The sequence below is a fragment of the Styela clava genome, chromosome 8 (assembly GCF_964204865.1).
Source record: "Styela clava chromosome 8, kaStyClav1.hap1.2, whole genome shotgun sequence".
Taxonomy (NCBI): Eukaryota; Metazoa; Chordata; class Ascidiacea; order Stolidobranchia; family Styelidae; genus Styela; species Styela clava.
In genome coordinates, this window is record NC_135257.1 from 18,672,557 (window position 1) to 18,699,521 (window position 26,965).

Below are 26,965 nucleotides of genomic sequence, written 5' to 3' on the forward strand. Positions count from 1 at the left end.
ATATATACCAGTATTGAGAGAGTTTACTCTCCTGGGCAGCGAATATTCTTCTAATTTTGGCCCGCGTTCAATCAACTCTGGGAACCACTGCTCTATGGGATTCTGATCCTATAACTGAGGGATGAAGAGATTTTTCTGAACTTATCATCATCAAAATATGTCTATCTATTATTTCATATTTAATATGTTAATAAGATATTCAAGTACAACGTTCCAACTATTTGGAATACTCTTTTTATATATATATATATAGCAACTGCATTATTTTATTGCCAAGAGCGCTTCAAATTCATGCTACTCTCGAGACAATAATACTGGAAATCTAAACACAAAAAAAACAAAATCACCGAGAACCTTGCAAAACCCCTGAAAAACCACCAAAACAATAGTCCAATAATTTTATAGTAAGAAAAATGTATTTAACTGAATACTGAGGCCAGACCAAATTCTAAAACTCTTTCCGGCCGATTCTTAATGTAAGAGGCTAAAATGCACCGCATCCCGAAAACAATGATCCATTTGGGATAGTAGTAGAACTCTTTGTCACTAATAAAAGACGAAAATATCACAAATTGGTTTTACGTGATCTTTTTTACAAAGTCGTATTGTTCACTCAGTGAATTCTGATTCAGTCCGGATTGATTTGCATTGACTTGCAACTCCTAAATATCTGCTTTTAAATAATACATTGATTCATTTTCAGTCCGGGACTCTAATTCAGTCCGGGACCCTACAGATTTGATTGACTTGTGACTCTGAATATCTGCTTTTATTATATCGATTTGTTTTTTGTTCAACTTCAATTCTGTTACTTATCGTACAATCGAGCCTTTGTAATAAATCAAGTGTTCTTTTACATAGTGTTTTTTTAACATATATATATATTTGAATCTTCAGTTATATTTAGTTTATGCGTGTATACTAAATCAGGGTTGTGCAACAGGCTGCCCGCGGGCCACAATCCGGCCCGCCAAGCCATTCAGTGTGGCTTTTTTCAACACTCAGGTTTTTCTCAATCAAGCATAAAATCCTAATACGTCAGTTTATATTTAACAAGGCGCTCACATGGGTAAAAATCCTTAACGTTTTTCTGCTCCTGTCGCTGCGTAAAAGCTTTCATCGGTTTGTACGGTGCATTCATTACTGTACCGTTAAGCAATAGCTGCATTTTCTAACTTGCCTTTTCCGCTAAAGTTCTGGGCGGTCCCGCTAGATCAACGGTGCACAACCTGCGGCCGTCGTGAAAAAATAATGCGTCCGTCCACATACAAAATCCTATGAACAAAAAAAAAAGTTCAAAATAGATGATTTGGCGGCTATGCTTAAAATATTTGACTATTTATTATATATAGCCTACTTTTGGGGACAAGAAAATTGGGGCGACCGTCCCTCCCCCTTCTCCGACTTTCGATTTTTTTCAAAATTGTGCAACCATTTTGAAACTTGCTGCAATATATCTGCTCAAGAAAAAGTCCACCGAAAAAAAATCAGTTTATAATGCGAATATTATACTTCCAAGCAATCCTATACATACTTCATAATTGGGCAGACTGCACCTCGCATGAGTCAAATACGCGGCTATGAAGTCATAAAAGCAACAACAAAAATTTCGCGCGCCTTTGGCGCGCTCATCAAACCCCTTGAGGCCGTATTGAATATAAATAAATGCCATGTGGCCGCCAATAGCAGAAAGGTTGTGCACCCCTGAGCTAGATGTTGAAAGTTGGCTATATTGCCCACAGACAAAAATGGTGTGGGCTACACCCTTGTACTAAATGTTTAGTATATAACATGTATCCATGCTCGGAATGGAATCCCTAAAAAAGCAGAAGGGGAATAGTCTTTGGCTTGATGTCAGTCAAACAAATTCGCAACAATCATAAAAGCACGGCTCTCGGTTTCAAACTGACAGGGCTTATATATAAGTAAATTTGTTAGTATAAGAAGTATGGTGTGAGACTACAACTTTACAGTCCGGCAAAAACAGCCCGTGTTGTCCCCGGGCGACAGATTGGTATTTATTACATTGTACAAGGAAGTTGCCTGATTAATGTAATGCAAAATGTTTGCGATTCACTCTGTCCAATATGGCGTTAATAAAACTTTCGGCATTCCCTTGGTATATGTACCAGGGAAAATACAGGTTAGGCCATGATTTTATTCCGATTTATTACTAAAGCTTTCCGGTTGAGAATATTTTAGTTCTATTACGAGTTCGATGACCGCCTGTGTTAGCCAAGTGAATATGTAGCCAATTAGTTGTTATGTAACTACAAAATTACACCAAATTGGCCCAATTCGTGAGAAACTCATGAAAACCAAAATTAATTATTCCCGTTATAGCAATTATCAATTTCTCAAAATCCAATTTTAAGATTTAATAGCCTTTCGGTGCCATCCCATGTAAAAATAAAATTTATTTCCAGTAATATTCCAATAACGTAAATTCGAAATATCTTGTTAAAACCAAATTATCCACTTGAGAACAACTTTTTACATCTCATAATTGGAGTAAGTACGTGACCAGGAACACGGTGACTTGGCAATAACAAGTTAATTGCTAGTAATGAACTTCAAGAAAACACTTTTAATAATGTTTGATTATAGTGAACCGAAAGCTAACCAGAAACCGGAATGACGCGTGATTCTTTAATCGTTAATGTAAAAATCTGTTTCTTTATTCTATTTTAATTGCTTGGTAGAAAGCTATATATTCAGCAACGTGTTTTGTTTTAATCAGACTAGATTTGATCAAATTGTGTGTACATTGTATTTCTGTATATATTGTCGGAATTGCAATAAACTCATAAGGTGTTTTCAAACGTCTCCTTACTACAGCCGAAGGCTATCGACAGATAGACAGTTCGAGTTAACGAACGCAAGACAAAACTATTGTCAGTCAATGCTGGGGTTATAATACATAAACCAGACCAATCTACAAACAATCTATGTGTAGTGGTAACTAATCACTATAAATATACCCCTTGCCCATAGGTTCCAGTCCCTTTACACATTTGATGTAAAGTAGGCGATTAAAATTAGTTACCTCCATATTGGTACATACACTTCTGAAGCGCCTAATATTTTTTATCTGTCGCGGAGCTTCTGGAAAAAACTATAGGATGTCTTTTGATTTTATTTCAATTTGCAAATACAGCGCGATATTCAACATTTTTCACAAATCTGAATCCATCTGTCGTCTGCTGTTCAATTTACGTTGAGAGCAGTGGATCGATTCAGGTTTCTCGCGAACCTGTTCCTCCTTCTTTGTGGTATCACCCGTTCTTCATTTGGTTTTGAACTCAAGCAATAAACGGGTCACGTGCACCACAGCGCGACTAGCGCTATATAGCCCATTAAAAAATGCACCATGTCGCTCCTTGGTATCAAATAGGGGGAAAACGATGCTAATGCTTACAATACAAGAAGCAGATGCGCTCCGAATCGAATAATCGACGGGTCCGGATTTGGACCGCGGTCCACCAGTTGAGTAGCCCTGCCTTAGACAACCACAGAAAATGGGTGACGTGCACCGCAGCTGGCACTAGTGTTATATCTGGCGTTTCAAAAGCTATATGTATTTGATTTATGTAAAGCGTTTCATGTTAATGCAGCTTGCATGGTGACAAACATACGTTTACTTAAATGAGGGAACCTGTTGGTAGTGAGTTTATAGCCTTTATAATAGTATTATTTGGCGTTGTATAGTGAAGGAAGATGGGAGCGGCCCAGTCCTCAGCTCGTTCTCCATCGTACCCTCTTTCTGAGATTGCCTGATCTCCACTCCCAGCAACGAATGCAAAGATATCAGAATTCACCAGCACACAATTGATATTTTATTGCCAACTTGATCGACACAATTCTACAGTATCTTGCGGATAAATACTGTTACTTTTTGTCTTGACTCTCGCCTCTTATCTTTTCTAATACAAACCATGACGTGTTTATATATATTAATTTGAGTCCATAATGTACTGTCAAGCACGGCATGAGCTTTTATCTATATTGTCCGATCAAAACAATATAATTTATCCTCGGGCTATGGTCTGCGACGCGAATGACGCACAACAACTGAGAATTGTTGTGACCAACTGGTTTCGTCCTAATTCAACGAATCTGGGTTAAACCCGATTTACAGCTAATAATACTAGTTTTGCCCGAATTACCGAAACTCAATCAACTTGATATTATTTTTCCTACAAGTTCGATACAAAAGAGAACCGTTCATTTTGAATTTCACCACTGACTTACATGCAGAGATAAGTCTAGTCAGTCAGCACAAGAGATCAGAAAGTTCCAACTTGAGGAATTTATAACACGTTTTCCAATCTTAGTATACCTTACTATGCAATTCACGAGTCCTGCTGCACACTTACACAAATGTATTTCTGTAATGTTTCGTCTGACCGAAACCAGACTTCCTCAGACAAACACAGTTGTTGCTCTGCAGCAGGAATCTTGAATTGCATAATATGGTCTGTTTCTTCCTACTACAGCATCCATTACATTCATACGGGTTCACTACCATGAAGTCATTAAAGAAGGACTGGGAGTTGGTCTCGCGTAACCTCTACTGATAGTTAGTATTCCTTCTTTGAAAATCGGAAATTTGGGTTGCGAATTCGCTCCTTTATTGTCTCCAAATTTAAAGTAAAAGCGTCCTTCTCACTTCCACAGCACAATTCCACAGAAAATGAATCGATATTCTTGAGGCACAAGACGTCGGGTACATTTGTTTTGTCTACGGGCAGAAATATTTAGAAAAATTACCTATTGTAATTGATTCAATTGTATAATTATATATTCGTAAATATTGTATTATATGTTAGTATAGGATTTTTTAAATTCAAAATGATCAAAGGCGCAAAAGACCACTGAAGTTATAAGCGCCATAAAACATAACAACAACAACAACAACAACATTTGTCGACAGGCACGCGTGAAATAGGTAGAATTTGCGAAACCGTTGTAAAGATATTCACATACAAAATAATCAAGCCATGCTGACGGAAATAATCAGCGAATTATCTCTGTAATTACGCGTTATAAGTAGGGCTGGGTATTTTCGAATACCTGGTGATTCCAGAATCGAATCGAATTTTTTTTCCGAATCGAATCTCGAATATTTGGAAGATTGATGATCGTATGCGATTTTTTTATTGTAATAAGTCATCCAGACTTTTGAATTGCTGAAAAAATAGAATCTACCACCGAGACGGTTGTCTGAGTGTTCACAAACAATAAGAAACATGTTCCATCAATAATCAACACTCCATCACTCGCATGGTTCTTTTTTGTATCGGATTAATTAATAACAACGGGTTCTCTCATTCCGGGAAATGTATATATGTCACTACGTAAGTTGCTTTAACGCTTCAGACGAGAATATCGGTCAGAGACCGAAGACTTATCGATCGAAAGTTTGGGGATCCCCCAAAACAGAAACTGCGGTTTCGATTCGAAAAATTCTGCAAACCCGAACTGGATTGTTTTGAATAGTTTTCAGCCAATATCAAAAATGTAGGAAACAATAGCCAACTCCCCATGTCGTCGTCGAAATACTACTCGAAGAAATACTTTTATGAAGAATTCTGAAAAAACCGAACTGGATTGTTTCGATTAGTTTCCAGCCAATAGCCTTTTTACCAATCCTATATTTTGTGTCAAATACAACGGCGCTAACCCGGGTTGCGACGTCTATTCAAACACAGCCTAGCGATATTTTGGTGAGGAATTCTGCAACCCCGAACCTGATAGAGGGATATGGACATTGCTTAAACTTTAAAGAGTAATTAATGTTAAAGTAACGAGATACGATCTAGCGGTGTGTATCCTTCGCTCTGACTCACTAGCGTGAAAACTTGCGCATTGGACACGCACACACACATTCAGCGCGTCTCGAAAATCTCTCGCTTTGTAAAATTCCAGATCTCTTCATCACTAATTAATTATTAACTCGCTAATTATACGACACAATTCGCCCAAAATCAATAGGCTACTGGTACGAGATATGATGAATGCACATGCAAAATCTGCAGCAGATCCAATCTCTCTTTCGTGAGATATCGCGTGCATCTAACAGACAGACGGATAAACAGACAAATACCTATCAACATACTTACCGATTAAAATCGATAAGTAATAAATGTAATACATAACTTTGGAAACGCCAAATATAGCGTCACGGTACACGTAACCCCGGAGTAACAAGAAGGGATTCCCAGACTATCACGACATTCCGTTCGCGCGAGAACCCGCTGAATCTTTCCACTGGTTATATACGACTTTGTCATATTCCGAAATTTCTTTGCTGCGCCACTAAACATAAATTGTGGTATTAATCTGGCCTTGTTATAAAGTTTACCAACTCCCGGCCTGGGTTATTTTTTGGGAATAAAAGTTGTTCAATTCTAAATTATATTCACAGCCTAGACATGGGTATTGTACGAGTAGGGCAATCTGTCAATTTGTCTATCTATCAATCAATTTGTAAAAGATTGTTTTGCATTTGACTGAGTGTTCCCGTTGATATATATCGGATATTTACGAAGGGCACTTGAAATTTGATAGTGGAGAATTTCACACACCGCCGGTGATCAATATATGTACTCACAAATGCACGTAGGATATTTAAATCTCTGCGCCTCGTCGCAATGAGATAAACACTCGGTGGAGGGATTCGGAAGTTTGAGCGAACCCTTTCTTAGAATGACCCGATATTCAGCGAGCTCGTTCTTAGGCGTAAGACGACCGCAGGAAATGTGTAACGTGCACCGCAGCTGACAATAGCGTTATACAGGGTGTCCATAAGATCTCTTTACAATTTCAATTTTGTTATGAAGTCAGTTCTCAATATATCTTAACCAGGTTTGTTATTGTTTTAATCAGTAATTGTTCAAGTATTTTTACTGCATTTGATACATCTGAGAAGGCCAAGACAATATTGTAATTTTAAAATATTTTAAGACTTAATGGATACCCTATATTAGGAGTTATTTACTAGGGATGCGGCGAGATTTCGTACGGTGAATTTTCCGGACCTGATTTACCAGATGAAGTATGTCGCATTTTAATGTAGCTTATGTAGTGGGTAGTAGTGGCAGAGGTATATTTATCAAATGAGGCAACTGTTGTGTCAGTGTGTTCGAATCAAAAGATAGCATGTTTTAAAATTCCACGACTGAATGAAACCCACTCAAAAAGAGATACAGCTACCTTTGAACACCACAAAATGGATAGGAATAAGCGTTGGCCATCCTACTGACACTTTCTAAAATGTAAAAAGGTTTCTTTTCTTCATATCAAAAATGGGTGCTCCAGAAGTGTGTGTACCAATATGGAGATAACTAATTTTGTTCGCCTATTTTACATAAAGTTATGTAAAGGTACTGAAACCTATGGACAGGGGGATATTCACCTAGTTAACACAGACAGTCGCCAAACTCGTAATAGAACTAAAATAAGGAAAATTTGTATAAAATTATGGCCCAACTAACCCTAACCTGGTACACATACTTCGGGGAGTACCCAAAAATGAGCACTGATTTCCACAACTGGGGTAGAACTCTAATAATGAGATAAAAAAAAAAATTGACTTAATTTTGATTTCAATTTTATTTCAGATATAAATTAAATTTTAATGATATATAATAAAAAATTATTGCATCGAAAAAAAAAGATCAAAAAGCTGCCATAAATCAATGAATAAGAAATTCAATAATATGAACCTAATTTTTGAATATAATGAAATTATAAATGCGTACAGATAGATGTTGGAATGCTGTAATCAAATTGCTGAGGGCGCATATCGGTATCGAATGCTTTAAACTAGATCGCCGGTTCTTAACCAGTGGGGCATGGTCCACAAATCTATTAAAATTGCTAGAGTTATTGATTGATAAATAATTTAATTTTGATTGTAGCAGCAATGAATGATGCTGTTTTCTGCTTCTGAGTAGTAATTTACATTTCAATTATAAAAGTGGAAGACTCTATATTTTTTATTTTTCTTGTAGTTTTTCCATTGCATGAGAAAGGTATTAAGGTTGAGAACCAACCACTGATCTATTTCAATGACTAAGATATACAATGATATGAATAGATATTTCAAATTTAATACTGATAGACTTTGGATAGACGTTATCAAATCGACACATTTTAGTATCAAGAGCTTAAACGCAGAAGGGCGAAACTTGAAAAAGGTGCCCTGAGAAAATGCACATTATTGATTTTCAAACTCCTGTAATTTTTAATTAAAAATTTTGGAGAATATGGCTTCAAATTATGCATAGATGCCAAATTGCAATCACGGCAAACTCCACATAAAATGGCAGAACAAAAATGAGAGAACATGGCAGTCCAGCATGCATAAAGGATCAAAGGGGGTACATAATGAAGATGTATAGCACTCAACAAAATTAGGCAGGCGACAGAGTCTGGTACTCTCAATAAAGCAAATGATTTATCCATGACGTTTCTGACTTAATATTCAACTTGATAAAAGCAAAAATAAACGAATTAAATTCGATATGAAGATTCAAAGATAAATTGCATTTAATTTCTAACAAAATTAAAGAATATGTTGTCATAGTGATATCACAGATTACTTTTAGTCTTGGTGGCGCTAGAGTACTGCATCCATTGGCTCATATCAAGATCCCCGCGTTTCTCCACGATGCGTTCTAGCATTGGACTAGGAGTCCACTGTGGCACCACATTTCCAAACTTTTCATAATAATGCTTTATACGAGCCAGAACTTTCGGAAGGCCAATTTTACTTGCATAGTGCATAGGACCACCGGTGTGACTTGGGAAAGCGTATCCGTGTATCCAGATCATATCTATATCCATAGGAGAGGCTGCGATTCCATCATCAAGAACTTTGAAACCCTCATTGACGAGAGCGAACACCAATCTTTCGATCACTTCTTCATGATCAATTTTACGCGCAGTAGCTCCAATACGACTCCGGTAATCGCTGATAATTTTCGACACTTCGCCTGACTCAACAGGAATTCTGCCGTTAGGGTAATCGTACCATCCTTTCTTCGTCTTAAGACCGTACCGTCCGACTTCTACAAGATAATCAGGCAATGGGCAGTATCTCAATCCACTTCGAACGTTCTCTTGGGTTCCAGGAATTTGCTGTTTTGGTGTCAACCCAAACGCAGTCCGCATACGATATCCAAGATCGAGGCCTGAAAGGTCATCCACAACATATGCCCCCATTGCGAATCCGTAATCTTTTACTGCTTTGTCGACTTCCACTGGCAACGAGCCTTCTTCGACGAGGTACCAGGACTCAGCTTTGTAATTAAAGTACATTCGGTTGGCAACGAAGCCGTAGCAATTACCAACAAGTACGGTGACTTTACCCATTCTCTTTCCCATGTCCATACAAGTTGCGATTGTCTCACTAGAAGTTTTCGATCCCATGACATTCTCCAAGAGGCGCATCAAGTTAGCTGGAGCAAAGAAGTGCATTCCCATCACCTTTTGGGGCCTTCTGGTAAAAGAAGCAATTTTGTCAATATCTAGAGCGCTGGTATTCGAGGCCAGTATCGCAGAAGGCTTGCAAGCATTATCCAGCGCTTTGAAAACTTTTTCTTTAAGTGAGATCTCTTCAAAAACAGCTTCAATGACTAGATCGACATTTTTTAAATCGTTATAATTCAAAGTACCAGTCACGGCCTTTTTCATCATTGCATTTTGCTGCTTAGTGATCTTTTGATGGCGTTCCATGTCGTCAATGAGTGCATGTACTGATTTCATACCAGCACTGAGAAACTTTTCGTTCATCTCTATAACAATAACTGGAATCCCAGCACGAAGGAAATTTATGACAATTCCTCGCCCCATTGTACCGAGACCAATAACGGCACCGAGCTTTACAGGCATAGGTTTGGAGTTATGCCATGATATATCACTTCCAGGAACGCTCCATTTTTGCACTTGTCTTTCTGCAAAGAATGCATACCTTAGAGCAATTGCTTGGCCAGATTTTCCCAGCATCGATATAATTTCAGATTCCTTTTTCAATCCTTCAGCCAGGGTGCTTTGCGCAGCATATCTTACAGCTTCTATGCAATAAATCGGGGCGTATTGACCTCGAGACTTTTTATGCACAATTTGCGTATATTTTGCTGCAATTTCATCCACACAGTCGGCATCTTTGACTCTTCTATCAGCTGATCTTCTTCCTAATAGAGACTTAGTCGCCACAATTCGAGCAAAAGCAATCGACTCTTTGATAACATCAGTCCCTTTCGAAATAATTCGATCAATAACGTCAAGTTTTGCTGCAGTATTGGCCGAGTACTGTTTTCCTGTAGTGATCCATTGCATTGCAGCATCTAGTCCAGCGATTCGAGGAAATCTCTGCGTTCCACCTGCACCCGGAAGTATTCCTAACTTTACTTCCGGGAAACCCACAACAGCATCTGAACTGGCGACTCTATAATGACAGGACAGCGCAATCTCAAAACCTCCACCAAGGGCGTAACCATGAATCGCAGCCACGACTGGTTTTCTACTGGCTTCAATCTCGTCACAGACATCGCCCAAATGTGTTTTGATGGAATCCCCTCCAAATTCTGAAATGTCAGCGCCGACTGAAAAATGTTTTTCGCTTCCACGTAAAACTATGGCTTCGACTGTTTGGTCATCCAAGGCCTTTTTTAAATACAACTTGATACCCGTCCTCACAGATTCGCTGAGTGGGTTCAATTTACCATTGCTTAGCTTTATAATCGCAATATTCCCATTGACTGAATATTCCGCCATAATATCTGTTTATCTATTATAACAAGAAGTAAATCCAGCTGCCAACTATACCGTTAACCCCACACAAAACAGTAGAACCGTCAGCTTGCAGAAGAGGCAGCAAACAACGTACATTCAGACATTACACAATCTTTGCTAACCCTACGCCGTCATGACACAGCTAAAATTACAGCAACGATGAACAGAACATACACATCGCATTCAAACCAGAACCTACACCTGCAGCAGACTGTTACGCTATACCTTATTTACTTAGGCGACTCGCTTGGGTGGTCTCTGTATAAGCTCGTTCTATTCCTCTATCATCGACAGCAGTGTAAGCGTCGCCCTAGGCATGTAAATTTACCGGCTTTCAAATGCGGCATTGTCTGCAGTCGTTTCGCTGTATGATTAACTGAACACCGGTATTTAATCAACCAATACTCACATTGTAATAAAGAGCTAACCCTTGAATATCCTACTCGCAGATTTGTTTTCTGTTTTTCAGGTCGTTCTGTGATGATCAATACAATGGCTAGTTTATTGAATAAAATGGTGTCTACAACAACAAAATTCGCAGGCTGATGTCTCATCCACGATAAACTTGAATCTATTACGCCACAATAATTAAATGAAGAAATGATCCTGTGAAATAACAATACTAATTCCTTTATTCCTAATTCCTTTATCTTTGCAGAAGTCAATATCTAAGAATGAAAAAAAAAACCTTATAACCTTAGCAACCAACATATTCATATACCCTATCTTTCTACCTTAATTAATTATAATTACTCATACTTATAAAGTTACTGATGGATTTAAATACTTATTGCAATCTGGACTACAATTTTTTTTTTTTTTTTTTTTTTTGTTTACATTTTTTTTTTTATTAATAAAAACATCACATTATCACAACACATTTATATAGACACAATAGCACAAATACAATTGCATTTTAAAAAAACGAGCACACAATAGTTTTCCACTTCTTATTATGGATTGACAGTTTACCATTTTTAGTTGCAATAATCTTTTCACAGTTTATAATATTTTTTATCATATATAAAAATTGGCAAAATTGAGGCCTTTCATTACGCAGTTTACATTTGTATATAAAATATCTGGCACATAATAAAACACAGTTTATACCCTGATTTTGCCCTACCCCCAATAACATTTCTCTATGTGTCAAATTGAAGTTTAATCCATACTCAACGGTTAGCCAAGCGTTAACTATTTCCCAAAATTGCTGCACAAATTCACAGAGATAAAATAAATGTAACACGGTTTCAACATGCATATTACAAAATGTACATTTTGGACTTTGTGTTTTATTTATTCTATATAGCAGGTCATTAGTGGGCACTGCTCGCAAGGCAAATTTGACATGGAATGAACGAAGTCTGGATTCAATAGAGCAATAAAAAACTTTTTCATACAATGTAAACCAATCATCTAAGTTCCTGCACAATTCTTTTGACCATTTTTCTATTTTTTCAGTTGGCGGCAAAATTTTTTCATTACAAAGCTTATCATAAATATATCGAGACGTTTTATCAATGCTTTTAATATCTTCGATAAGACTAAGATGTGGATTGACTGGTGAGGTTTTTGATAAATTAGTTTTCCATTGCTGGGTTATACATGATATAATTTTTAAATACGCTAGCATGTCATCATAAAAACTAGAAAAACAATAATGATGAAAAACATACGGAAACATTGCAAGTTGCTGATTAGAATCACAAATATCTTCAACGAAACAAATATATTTACTATTCCAATCATCCATATATAAAAGTTTTCCTTTGCAAGTTATATTTTTATTAAACCACAAAGGTTCATGTAAATGACTTACATCCCTAATAATCTTGGATTTGAAAATAAACCAATAGTACAGAGTATCTCTCAAACATCTGGAATACATATTTTTGATATACACTCCATGCGGATATACATTTCCATAAAATAAAGCCTTTCCTCCATACAAATTCAAGAAAAACATTTCTATGGATTTCCATGAGACATCAATTTCGTCATTTATTAAACATTTAACCCATCTTAATTTTTGACCAATGAGAAATGATTCCACATCAAGCATATTGACCCCCCCTTCCTTCACAGGTGCAATTAATGTCTTACGTTTTATTCTCTCCCATTTTGAACCCCATAAAAATTCATGGCATATCTTATTTACTTCCATTATAAAACTATTGGGCAGTATTACTGGTAAGATGGAAACTACATAAACCAATAAGCTCAACATCAAAGATTTAATCACAGTGATTTTTCCGAGGAAATCTAGATTTCTTTTGGACCATATTTGTGCAACCATTTTCAGTTTTTGAAGTTTTGGCAAAAGGTTCACAGTAAAAAGATCCGTATCATTTCCACACACATTAATGCCCAAAATTTTAAAACAGCTAGGGTTCCACTGAAGTCCTCGGTCTTGCATAGGAAAATTTTGCCAATTATTATTTGCACCCAGGTATAATGCTTGGCATTTATTCGTATTTATCTTGCACCCAGACATGGTAAAGAAATTATCGGTTTCAGAAAATACTGTTTTAATACTTTTTTGTGACCCATCACAATATACTGTTGCGTCATCTGCAAACAAGGAAATTTTAATTTCTGTATTTCCGAGACATATACCTTGTATATTATGGTCTACAATTTGGCAATAAATAATAGGCTCTAGTCTGGGCAATGAAGTGGTCTAGCCCACCTCTTCATGCACCCAATTCTGGCAACTTTGGTTGGGCATTTTGGCATTTGACTCCATCTATAATCAGCTTGACAATATATTTTTTTATAAAAGTGGATCTTTACTGTTCACTCCCATTTATAAAATTGATCAATTTGGCAGTGGCAATCATGATAAATTTATTAATATGGTGTGGCAAGTAATTTTTATTTATTTATTTTTTATTAACTACCAGTATGTAATTTTTCATGTTCCCTTTACTTAATAACTTCTATATGGTTGTGTGTGTGGGTGCGTGTGAGCGTGTGTGAAATATTTCAATTACTTTAGGTGAGTGAACACGTACCACATCTTCTTGGCAAAACCTTCCATCTTATATACATTCTGTACGTTTTAAACCTTATCTAAGGTTTTGTTCGCTCTCCTGATTTCATAATCAGTTTTTATTTATTTATTTTTAGCATTCATTTTATTGTTTTGCTGATTATGGAGTCGAAATAAACTTATACTTATATACTTAAGTAGTCGAATTCTAATAGTTGACACACTGGGTTCAACAACAGCTATTATTTTTCAAAGCGATCAGATCCATAGGTCAATTTAGCGTTAAGTAAGCGCATCTCCTTCAGGCCCTCTGCATTTTGTTTGTCCATTTGTTGTTGTTTTGTTTCTTTCAGAGTAACCGAAATAAAATTGATTGATCTAATAAAATCGACAAAACAACTCGACAAACAACAAATAGTTATTCATCAATTGATCCAGTTTGGACTGGACGTTCAAAAACTTCCATCCAGACTTTATTGAATTTCGCGTTGCACCAGTTTGGAAAATCAGAACAAACCATTTTTTTTCATAGACCTATCGAGTTGTCTGATCAAAAGTCGAAACATAAAGGTACGGCACGTTGGTAATATCAGGTACCTCACAGATGTATTTTGTTAAAGATAACACTGCAACATAATTTTATAGTAGACTAGATTTCATTTTTCATACACCAACGCAGGCTCAAGTTGTCGGATCAAGAGGCAAAACATACCGGTATTTACCACCCTTGCCCAGGCCTATCGCAAGTACTAGTAGTATCGCCACCAAAATATGATATGGTTGATGAATCAAAACATATTGATAACCATGTAGGCTAACTCATATAAATTCACGGAACCGCTACCTACCTGCCACGGAAAGTAGAAAATGATATAGAGGACTTGCACGGGTCACGTGACTTTGTTACTGGACGGCAATAAAACAAAAACGTCCATTTGGCTCCTGTCAGTTGCAAGTCGGATTATACGTTTCCGTTTTGTTTGGCTGTTGAAAATGGTTATTTCGTATTGTTCCGTTGGCTGTACGTATAGTATAGACAACGAAATGGATCTCCAGTTATATTCCACTGATTTCAAAAGATCCGGAACGTCGCGCAATGTGGATATCATCTATTGGCAGGACTGCTTGGTGTCAAGTTCAGAAGCCTTCTCACTTGTGTTTCACTGTTTGCGCACTTCGTTGATGGTGAGTGATAATGTGGTGATAGTGTGCCGTTATCAATTTTTTTAAATATTCACAAGATCCCTCATTTCAATGGAAAGCAGATGACAAACTACTGTTTTTAGTAGGCCTAGGCATGGGCCTACTTGCAGTTGCAGACTTGACTTGTGTAAGACAGTAAAGAATTAATAATCAATTGCTATAAGGTATTGTTTCCCTAATTAGCAAGTAATCTATTACTAAGTGTGAAAGGTTGAATAGATAACTAAAGTTTAACACCAGTGGTCATGCAAAAAATAACCAGAATTCAATTGAATTCGCCATCTAGGAATACGCTCGCCACCGCCTCTCTGATCACCCTGGTAGTTTCACAGGTTTCGATCCCATGCGGGGATAGTTATGTGCGAGAGGATTGCAGCTCATACTCCCACCGAGGGTGGTTCACATGACCGCTGATCGGTTACGACCATTCCCCACCATCCAAGTCCATGCTTCTGAAAACAAATAACTGGCTCCCCCCAGATAAATCCTATCCTAATGGTGCTTGTACAACTGATCCATAGTGTCTTTTTATTGTCATTGTTAAAAAAGATATGCTACCCGGAATCAAATTCATTTACGACTAGTGGCTGTGGTGGGCTATGGACATAAATTTCACACTCCTTGATCGTTAGAAATCATGAAAACTCTATCTGTATCCATTATCTTACAGATATGGGTGCGACCATGGAATAGATGGATGGTAAAGTATAAGTTGCAACAAGACCACAGTGACACAAGACCTCAGCTTGCGTGACTTGATAATACATCCTCAGTATCCATTTATTGATGCTTATCGTAATGACAAAGTAACTCGTGATTACTGTGGATTGGTGGAGATAAAGTGTCCATTGGGCTTTAACGAAAGCAACTTCAAGACGACCCTATCAAGTAAAAAAAAATTATTTCGGTGGGTCTGGTAGTAAAGGTTTTAGTCTAACGTTGGACACCGATACTACAACCAGATACAGTTGCCAATGAAACTTTCCGCGGCGTAATATTGCGACTTTGTGATCGGAAAGAAAATTCTGATGGGTAGCCGGCTAGCCGCAACCTTTTGTTTAAAGAATATTATGAGATATGACTTAAAAGTCTAAACTTTTATTTGAGAGCTAATTTGCAAATGGTATTCATGGTACCAAATTTATCACACACTTTACAGTAATTATAAATTATATTTGAAAAATAAAGCACATCAAAAATGTATTTTTAAAAAACAATTGGTTTTATCTGCAGATACTAGGTTGATATTGAGATTGACCATTTCAATGCTAAATTTTCTTTAGTCAAAAGGCACACTTGATTCGCAAAGATTTGTGAATGCGCACAGTACACCAATTTGTCTAATGTTTTGATTCCATAGGCAAGAGGTTGTGGATCGGTGCTGCTCAGGATGGGATATTTTGCCTCTAAATGCATATTACGTGTTTCACATGAATCCATCGTGCTCAGATTCGACTGTTTTCAAAGTCTGAAGGCTCCAACAGCCTTATTTTATGGGTACACAAGAGAATTTTCAGTGTGGCATGCATGGGTCAGTTGGAGTCACTAACCTCAAGATATCTATAAGCAAGGATAAGATAACCTGGAAGTAACATTCCATAATTTAGAGTAAAAAATGTATCTGCCTCCACAGCCTGTTCAAATAGAAGATATGATGCCTCGGCGGTAATTTCTATCAAATATTTTACAGTATTATGGTTCTAGTGAAAAGGGGTGTAGGCGGCTTTTTGTGTCTAGTCGAAGGTCTTTTAGATCTAGTCGAAAGACACATTAAATGTTTATGCTAACAACTGCAAATTAATATTGCAACGCATACAAGTTAACAGAATTTGTTGAAATGGTCCTGCCTTTTGCCTTTCTTCAAAATCCACCTTTTTCTAACTATTCTCTTCCTCTCTGGGGATGGCGAAAATTCAAATATCGATGTGACATATAAGCAGCTGATAATGGGTTATCTTCGCTTTTTCCTGAAAATAAATTAAACACTAATCATCATTTGACAGTGCCAAGTTTGTGTATCAGATCAGTAATAAATTACCTGCTAACTAACGAAACAATCAGACAACACCTTCTGACCATTAATGAAGCTTTCTTTCAATTTAAAACGCAACTATGCCTACCAATGTGGGTAGTTTTTAGGATAGAATTTATCTGTGGTTGGGGACAGATTGCAAGGTGCAACATCGTACGATTACCATTCTATGTCGGGATTAGTTAGCCAGTTATTTGTTGTAGAAGCATGGACTTGATGATGGGGGATGTTGTAATCGACCAGCGGTCATGTGAACCACCCTCAGAGTGGGAGGAGAGCTGCAATCCCCTCGCACATAACTATCCCCGCATGGGATTGGAACCTGTGAAACTCCCAGGGGGATCAGAGATGCGGTGGCGAGCGTTTTCTTAGATGGAGAATTCAATTCTGGTTATTTTTGCATTAGCACTGGCGTTAAACTTTAGTTATCTATTCAACTTTTCACACTTACTAATAGATTACCTGCTAACTAGGGAAACAATACCTTATGGCAATTATTGATTAATACCTTACACGAGTCAAGTCTGCAAGTAGGCCTACGCCTAGGCCTACCAATAACAGTAGTTTGTCATCTGCTTTCCATTGAAATGAGGGAGCTTATGAATATTCAAAAAAATTGATAACGGCACATTATGACTTACCATCAACGAAGTGCTGCCCGCAAACAGTGAAACACAAGTGAGATGGCTTCTGAACTTGACACCAAGCAGTCCTGCCAATAGATGATATCCACATTGCGCGACGTTCCGGATCTTTTGAAAACAGTGGAATATAACTGAAGATCCATTTCGTTGCCTATACTATACGTACAGCCAGCGGAACAATACGAAATAACCATTTTCAACAGCCAAACAAAACGGAAACGTATAATCCTCTTCTCCCCCGGGATAAATATGTAAATCCTAATCCGACTTGCAACTGACAGGAGCCAAATGGACGTTTTTGTTTTATTGCCGTCCAGTAACAAAGTCACGTGACCCGTGCAAGTCCTCTATATTAACCTACTAACTACGGTACCATTCAAAAGCACTAAGTCAAATTAGTCTTTTGGAAACTTTTTGGGGACTAAATTTGACTTATGACACTAAACTACAACTCATTGGAGGACAGAATGACCATCCACATATACAAAATATTCCTAAAACAAACACTGCCAAATAACTTGCGAAACTCCAAAAAATGAGCAAACATAACAACGCTTGAAAATCAGTCTGGGTGCCCAAAAATTTCAATTGTTATGTCACCTTGGGCCGTTTGCTGGTCATTGTTACGTAAAAAAGGAGGAAGAGGATGTTCCGGGGAAACAGCCATTGAGGTGTGCAACAATTCATCCATTCCATCGTCGTATCCCACTTTTTTTTCTGTTTCTATGTCGCGAAAATGCTGCTGCCATTGGCTGATATTAAGATTCCCCCGTTTCTCCACAATGCGTTTTAGTCCAATGTGGTAGTGGATATTCCCCCCCTCCCCCCCGAGTGTCGATTTCCTTGTTTATTGGACACGTAGTGGACATAACGATCGTTTCAATATTATGTTGTTGTTGTTCTTGTTCTTTGACACGTTTTTAAAAAGTCGCTTTTCTCTTCGAATACTGGACCAATTGCTTTGAAATTTTCAGTGGTTGAAGATTAATTTTTTTGCTAGAAGGCTATTACTTTTATTTATTTCAAAATTTTGCGTGAATTCTATAAAATTTGATATTTCGTTTAAAATTTTGCTGTATTATTTTTTATCCATTGGAACACGAATTTTAGTCAGTGTCGTGACTGGCTGTACGTTTTGATTCTGCAAAATTCTTGCTACTGGAAATTCAGAACTTTTTTGAGGGTACCGGTAGCGTCAAAGGTACCGGTAGAGACTGATTCGCTCTGGTCTAACGTGTCCATATATTTGTGCGTAGCTCTCTTGTTTCCGTAACAATGACCAATCAGCAAGAAGTCCACAATGACGCAACAATTGCAGTTTGTTCAGTCGCTCAGTTACTTCTTTCGCTCAGACAGATATTCAACGATGGTTATAAACATAGTCTCATTTTCAGAAGTCCATTTGCAACAATCAAAAATTAGTCTCGTAAAAGCTGTGATAGACCAGGCTTAATGTTTGTATCAATAGACCTACCTGTAAGCGGCACTTGGTTTAATGTTTTGAATAAAAATGATAGTTTTAGAGAAGTGAGCCAGTTTGTAAGCACTAACTATCCAAAAAACTCTCAAAAATAAGTGTTTAAAATTCTGCGATGGTAAGGGCAGGGGAAACGTTTATTTAGCTTTAGCCGATATCAATATATTTTCTTGTTGTCTAATAAGAAGGCAGATCGGAGTGCTCCAGTCCTTAGCTTAGTCTATATCGCGCCTTCTTTATGTGGTTGCCTGATCCTCACTCCCAACAACGAACACAAAGAAATCCGTCTTCACCAGCACACAATTGATATATTATTGCCAAATGGTCGTCACAATTCGAAAGTATCTCATGAATATACGGGTGGCCCAAAAGTAGGTATACAGTTATTGAACTATTTTATATGCTTTGAAGCTACTTTATGTTACTTGTTAAGTACAACAAAAATTGCTTATTTTTTTAGATATAATAAATCTAGTGTGAATTTTACATTAGTTTTCTAGCTGCTTGGAAGGTAATACATTTCGTAAATCTTTAGTTTATTTGAGGCTTAATGGCGAATAATTTAAATGAAGAGCAAAGAAAATGGATATTAAAGAAATAAAGATAAAGAAAATAAGAAGCATTAAGTGGCCACCACGCTCACCTGATCTGACACCAATGGATTTCTTTTTTGGGGGTCTTGTAAAGAACAAGGTGTATGAGAAGAATCCCGAAACAATAAATGAATTAAAAGATTACATTCATGACGCATTCAGAGAAATTGATGAAGATCGAAATTTGTGCCGTACTGTGTGTCAGAGTGTTTTGGACAGGTGTGAAGAATGTTGGAGGAGGACATTTTAAGCCCTTAAGAGAAAAAACAGTTTCTGTCCACGATATAGCTAGCATTCTTGAACTTTAAAAGTGCCTAAATGAGAACTACAAACCTACTTTTGGACCTAAACCCTACTTTTAATAACTGTATACCTACTTTTGGGCCACTCTATTCCTTTCTATCCTAAATATCTTGTTGGACACATAAGTGGACATAACGATCGTTTTGCATTATTTTTAGACATCTAGTAAAAAAAACTTAAAAAGTCGCAAAGTCATCGCGCACACAAAACGAATCCCACCGTCAACAGCATTTTTGAAATAATAAAATTAATAGCCTTCTATCAAAAAATACAATTCTTAACCACTGAAAATTTTAAAGCAATTGCTCCAGTAGTGAATGAGAAAAAATTTGCAACAACAGAAGAAAAATACCAACAAGATGATCAACAGCAACAACAAAATAAAAAAAGTGATCCATATGTACATTTCGTATCCAGTAACGATGTATTGGTTAGAGCAACGATTCCCTTACTTTTTGTTCGTGCGGCACCAAATTATCAGGGGATAAAAACCACGACGCACTTACACGAAAAATAAAATATTGGAGCGCCCAATTTGTCACACATTGCTTAAAAGTACCTCTGGAGCGATCAAGCGAATCTGCCAAGTACCGTGTCCATTTGTTTATAACGTTGCGTCACGTTGTTACTTATCGATCTTAAGATCGGTAAGTATGTTGATAGGTATTTGTTTGTCTGTATGTCTGTTAGATGAACGCGATATCCCACGAAAGCGAGGTTGAGCCTATTGAATTTGGATGAATTATGTCGTATAATTAGCGAGTTAATAATTAATTAGTGATGGGACACGCGGTGTCACTATAGAGTCATGATTCGAAACCGCAGTTTCGATCTTTCGAAGTCTTCGGTCTCCGACCGATATTCTCGTCTGTCTGTTGTTCAAGTGTAAATACGATATCAATTCAGTCCACGGTCTGGTATCGAGAAAGTTTAGCTGTGTCAGCGGACATTGTGTAATGTACGTTGTTTATTGTTGCTTTTGCAGGCTGGGAGTTCTAATTAATTTCGATAGCTTCGTGTGGGCTTGAGAATACACTTGGCAGCGGATTTACTTATTGTTGTAAAAATAAACGGCTAGTATGACGGAATATTCAGTCAATGGTAATATTGCTATAATGAAAATTTGCAATGGAAAACTGAACCCACTAAGCAGAGCAGTGAGAACGGGAATAATGACCTGTTTACGGAATGCCTTGGATGACAACTCAGTTGAAGCTGTAGTTCTATGTGGAAACAAGAAAAATTTCTCGGTCGGTGCTGACATTTCCGAGTTCGTAGGTGATTTGATTAAAACAAATTTTGGTTTGGACTGCGACGAGATTGAGGCCAGTAGAAAACCAGTCGTGGCTGCGATTCATGGTTACGCCCTTGGTGGAGATTTTGAGATGGCGTTATCGTGTCATTATAGGTCGCCAGTTCAGATGCTATTGTGGGTTTCCCGGAAGTAAAGTTAGGAATACTTCCGGGTGCAGGTGGCACACAGAGATTTCCTCGAATTGCGGGACTTGATGCTGCAATGCAATGGATCATTACAGGAAAACAGTACTCAGCCAATGCTGCATCGAAACTTGACGTTTTTGATCGAATTATTCCGAAAGGGCCCGATGTTATCAAAGAGTCGATCGCATTTGCTCGACTTGTGGCGACTAAGTCTCTATTAGAAAAAAGATCAGCTGATAGAAGAGTCAAAGATGCCGACCGTGTGGATGAAATTGTAGCCAAATATACGCAAATTGTGCATAAGAAGTCTCGTGGTCAATACGCACCGGTTTATTGCATAGAAGCTGTAAGATACGCTGCGCAAAGCACCTTGGCTGAAGGATTGAAAAAGGAATCTGAAATTTTATCGATGCTGGGAAAATCTGGCCAAGCGATTGCTCTAAGGCAGGGGTGGCCAACCTTTCACATACCATGCGCCACGTTTTAAACATAATGTTTCAAATGCGCCGTAAATCTCTTGTATTCCCACGCCTAATGTCCGCTTCTTGTTGAAATCATATAAATTTATAATACACACACATATATACACACGTATATGTAGTTTTTACAACTTCACATGAATAGAAATTGAGCAAGGAAGTATAATAAATAAAACTGATCAATTTTGTTTAAGTACCGCCTTTATGAGACTTTTGCTGCTGTTTTACTTTCGCCAGTTTTTTTTATTCTTGGAGTTAATGTTGTTACTGAGAGGAGCAGTGCATTCTTCAAATTTAAATCTGTAAGTCTTGACCTCGCTTTGCTTTTAATTAGTTTCATGGCAGAAAATGTTTGTTCACGTCTATATGTCGTTCCGAAACGACATATAAAACCCTGGGCAAATTTTCTCAAGTCTGGAAAATTTTCACGGGGTAACGATTGCCAGAACTTAATAAAGCTATTTTTAACAACGAAGAGAAAAAGGTACGATTAAGAAGTAAAGTTAGGCGTAATATTGTGACAACAGGCCTTTAGTATCAATATCTACTCTACTCTACCCTCGATTCTAATTGGCCTTTGCTGATCAGCTGTTTGGCCTAGCGTCGCGTGATTTTACTCCAGGCTTCTTCGAGATTAGTACTTGCGTCACAGCAAGCGATTTTACGCTTCGCTTTTGTTGACAACGGTCATTTGAAGTTTGGATGAAAAAGGTGGTATTTAGGGGTCATTTTCAGCATGTTGTGGGTTGATTTATAATAAATTTTTTAAGCTTGGGCAATTTAACTGGTTGTTCAATGGTTATTGGGAGATATTTGGGAAGTCTGGGCAATGGAAAATCCATGTTTCAAGCTGATAAATGACGATTTTCTATTTTTCCAGAAGTTCTGAACTTTTTACTTCAGTAGGGAAAAAATAGTGAATTTTAATAATTTTTGCTAAAAGTCTAGAATGAATGTCATAAAGTCCGTCCAAAAGCTGACGTCGATAATCGCCTGTTGTTTAATTCCAACAAGCCGTAAGTGGGCGACGTGGAGTAAGGAGAATAGATTTTAGGTACAATCAAAAGTCACCATGTAAATCGCAAAAAAACGGCTTGGCGTGGAGAAGCCAAGTGCAATTAACAATTTTGGCATGAAAAGAGTTAAAGATGCAATGCGCCACCTCTAATCATGCAATGCGCCACGTTTGGCGCATGCGCCATAGGTTGGCCACCCCTGCTCTAAGGTATGCATTCTTTGCGGAAAGACAAGTGCAACAAGAGAGCTATGCTCAAATATATGGACACGTAGAGTCACATAATTTTGATGACGTCATAGCGAAAAAAAAGTAATAGCCTTCTGGAGAAAATTTTTATCTTTAACCACTAAAAATTTCAAAGCAATTGGTCCAGTATTCGAAGAGAAAAGCGACTTTTTAAAAACGTGTCAAGCGGTACTGAGTTAGCAGTCAGGCAGCATCTTACCTGTACACTGTAGGCCATATACGGTAATTGATCACAGAACAGTTGTTCCCTTGCAAATTTTATGTTGTTTTCACTTTAGGACAGATAATTGATCACAGAACAATTCTTCCCTTTCAAATTTTATGTTGTTTCCAGTAGACTCTCATCAAAATAAACAAATATAGTAGGCTACAAGTGCTACAACGCTTGCATTACTGCACTGGTAGGACCGTGAAAGAATAAGTTACGGTAATTTCATTGTGGTAAGACACCGGTACCGGCACCAGTACCAGTATCGTACTTACGTAATGAGCTACCAGTACCGGTTAGCAGTCAGCCAGCATCTTACCTGTACACTGTAGGCCATATACGGTACCGTAATTGATCACAGAACAGTTGTTCCCTTGCAAATTTTATGTTGTTTACACTTTAGGACAGATATTTGATCACAGAACAATTCTTCCCTTTCAAATTTTATGTTGTTTCCAGTAGACTCTCATCAAAATAAACAAATATAGTAGGCTACAAGTGCTACAACGCTTGCATTACTGCACTGGTAGGACCGTGAAAGAATAAGTTACGGTAATTTCATTGTGGTAAGACACCGGTACCGGCACCAGTACCAGTATCGTACTTACGTACTGAGCTACCAGTACCGGTACCGAACCTGTAGGTCTGATATTCCGTTCCGCATACGATAGGCTATAAAACTTGCATTGCAGCATTAGTAATACTGCGGAAGGAATAAGTCAATTTCACTGCGTTACGGTACCTGTATGGCAACTTACCAGTACCGACCTACAGTAGCTGTAGTACTGAGCAAGACAATCGATCGCGAAACCGCTTGAAATAAGTGTAAAACAGTGTTCCCATGAGTAAAAATAAATACCGCGAAATTTTGTATGAAATATCATATCTCATAGGATTCATATAAAATTTAAGAATAAACAAAAGTAATAGCCTTCTAGCGAAAAAATTAATCTTTAACCACTGAAAATTTCAAAGCAATTGGTCCAGTATTCGAAGAGAAAAGCGACTTTTTAAAAACGTGTCAAAGAACAAGAACAAGAACAACAACAACATAATATTGAAACGATCGTTATGTCCACTACGTGTCCAAAAATGGAGCGTTCCTGGAAGTGATATATCATGGCACAACTCCAAACCTATGCCCGTAAAGCTCGGCGCTGTTATTGGTCTAGGTACAATGGGGCGAGCAATTGTCATAAATTTCCTTCGTGCCGGGATTCCAGTTATAGTTACAGAGATGAACGAGAAGTTTCTCAGAGAGGGTATGAAGTCAGTACACGCTCTCATTGACGACATGGAACGCCATCAAAAGATCACTAAGCAGCAAAATGCTATGATGAAGAAGGCCGTGACTGGTACTTTGAATTATAACGATTTAAAAAATGTTGATCTAGTCATTGAAGCTGTTTTTGAAGAGATTTCGCTCAAAGAGAAAATTTTCAGAGCGCTTGATTATGCTTGCAAGCCTTCTGCGATACTGGCCTCAAATACAAGCACTCTGGATATTAACAAAATTGCTTCTTTTACCAGAAGGCCCAAAAAGGTGATGGGAATGCACTTCTTTGCTCCGGCTAATTTGATGCGCCTCTTGGAGAATGTCATGGGATCCCAAACTTCCAGTGAGACGATCGCAACTTGTATGGACATGGGAAAGCGAATGGGTAAAGTCACCGTACTTGTTGGTAATTGCTACGGCTTCGTTGCCAACCGAATGTACTTTAATTACAAAGCTGAGTCAGGATATCTAATCGAAGAAGGCTTGTCGCCAGTGGAAGTTGACAAAGCACTGACAGATTACGGATTCGCAATGGGGGCATTTGTTGTTGATGACCTTTCAGGCCTCGATCTTGGCTATCGGATGCGTACTGCGTTTGGATTGACGCCAAAACAACAATTTCCTGGAACCAAAGAGAACGTTCGAAGTGGATTTAGATACTGCCCGTTGGCTGATTATCTTGTAGAAGTCGGACGGTACGGTCTTAAGACGAAGAAAGGATGGTACGATTACCCTAACGGCAGAATTCCTGTTGAGTCCGGCGAAGTGTCGAAAATTATAAGCGATTACAGGAGTCGTATTGGAGCTACTTCATGTAAAATTGATCATGAAGAAGTGATCGGAAGATTAGTATTCGCTCTTGTCAACGAATGTTTCAAAGTTCTTGATGATGGAATCGCAGCGTCTCCTATGGATATAGATATGATCTGGATACATGGATTAGCTTTCCCAAGTCACACCGGTGGTCCTATGCACTACGCTAGCAGAATTGGTCTCCCAAAAGTTCTGGCGCGTATAAAGATTTATTATGAAAGGTTTGGGGATGTGGTGCCACAGTGGACACCTAGTCCAATGCTAGAATGCATCGTGGAGAAACGCGGGAATCTAGATATCAGCCAATGGACGAAGTACTCTAGCGCCACCAAGATTAAAAGTAATTTGTGATATCACTATGACAACATATTCTTTAAAAGACCAGAAGTCAAATTAATTTTAGGTTTTTTATATCGAGTGTATTTCGTCTTTCTCTCCCCACAATTTGTACTTCTTGAAATCGAATATTGTACCATATTCACAGTTTGGGAACCACTGGTATATTTGATAATCAGGTCATTTGTATGTGTGGGCTCTTTTATCTCTTGTTTTTTTTATACAACGCTTCTCGCTCCAGATAAGGCAATGCACAAGTAGGAACTGTTACGCAGAGAGCTCCTCATTTTAGAAGAGTTGATATTTTTTTCCGTTCGTTCCTGGCGGGCAAGGGGTATATGCAAGGGCTTACTCTTTTTTTTTGAAATGTAGAAGACAAAATTGTTTGTGTTATACATAGCAATATTCCTTAGCTTGGAACGCTTTTCAGACCTTCTAGAGCTGGGGTCGGCAACCTACGGACCGCGGGCCGGATCCGGCCCGCGACGAGATTTTGACCGGCTCGCTGACTGTACATCAGTTCATTATGATAAATTCATTATGGGCTTTTTGGTCTCTATTTTTTTCTAGTTTAAACTTTACTTTAAACGCGATTTATAATTTTCTTTCTTGCATTAGCGAATAAATATGTGATTAAGATATTGAATACTATTTATGTTATAATCCGGCTTGCCGAGAACTCAGTTACCCCCCCCCCCCTCCTCTATTTAAAAATACGTGTCTACGGCTCTACGCCCTTGGATATATGCCCAGGATCAGTAAGCTTTGATCGTAACATGGTAAAGTCTGTCGACCCACGCCATGGGGCCAATTTGCGTACAAAATTATAAAACTTAGACAAAAGAAAAAAAATTTGAAGTATTTTTTTCAAGTTCAGTACAGCATTTAACCGCTTGAACCCGGCAAGCCGGTTTACCGGCTTGTTTGAGTACGCTCTGTGCCCCGGCAAGCCGGTTTACCGGCTTGTTTTTCGTGTCGGAAGGAATCAACTTTATGATCTCGTATCTCAAGAACCACAATGAGTATTTAAATAAATTTTATATTGCCTGAAAGCTTGTTATTGGGAATAATTATATTGTAAATATCGGTGCTCTAATATACGATG

The 26,965-nt window shown here is 37.9% G+C and overlaps 2 protein-coding genes and 1 pseudogene across 3 annotated transcripts in view; 2 read left to right on the forward strand and 1 right to left on the reverse strand.

The window, feature by feature from the left end:
* LOC120346425 (uncharacterized) overlaps positions 1-26,965 on the forward strand; it is a 200,558-nt gene that overhangs the window by 43,075 nt on the left and 130,518 nt on the right. The gene's annotated exons all lie outside the window — the stretch shown is intronic.
* LOC120345665 (peroxisomal bifunctional enzyme-like) lies at positions 7,598-11,057 on the reverse strand. The gene has a single exon (XM_039415197.2). The coding sequence runs from the start codon at positions 10,780-10,782 to the stop codon at positions 8,596-8,598; it is 2,187 nt and encodes a 728-aa protein (XP_039271131.2). The 5' UTR covers positions 10,783-11,057; the 3' UTR covers positions 7,598-8,595.
* Positions 20,996-26,436, forward strand: LOC120345918 (peroxisomal bifunctional enzyme-like; annotated as a pseudogene). The gene is made up of 3 exons (XR_013477689.1): positions 20,996-21,928; positions 23,189-23,216; positions 24,523-26,436. The product of XR_013477689.1 is annotated as a peroxisomal bifunctional enzyme-like (transcript).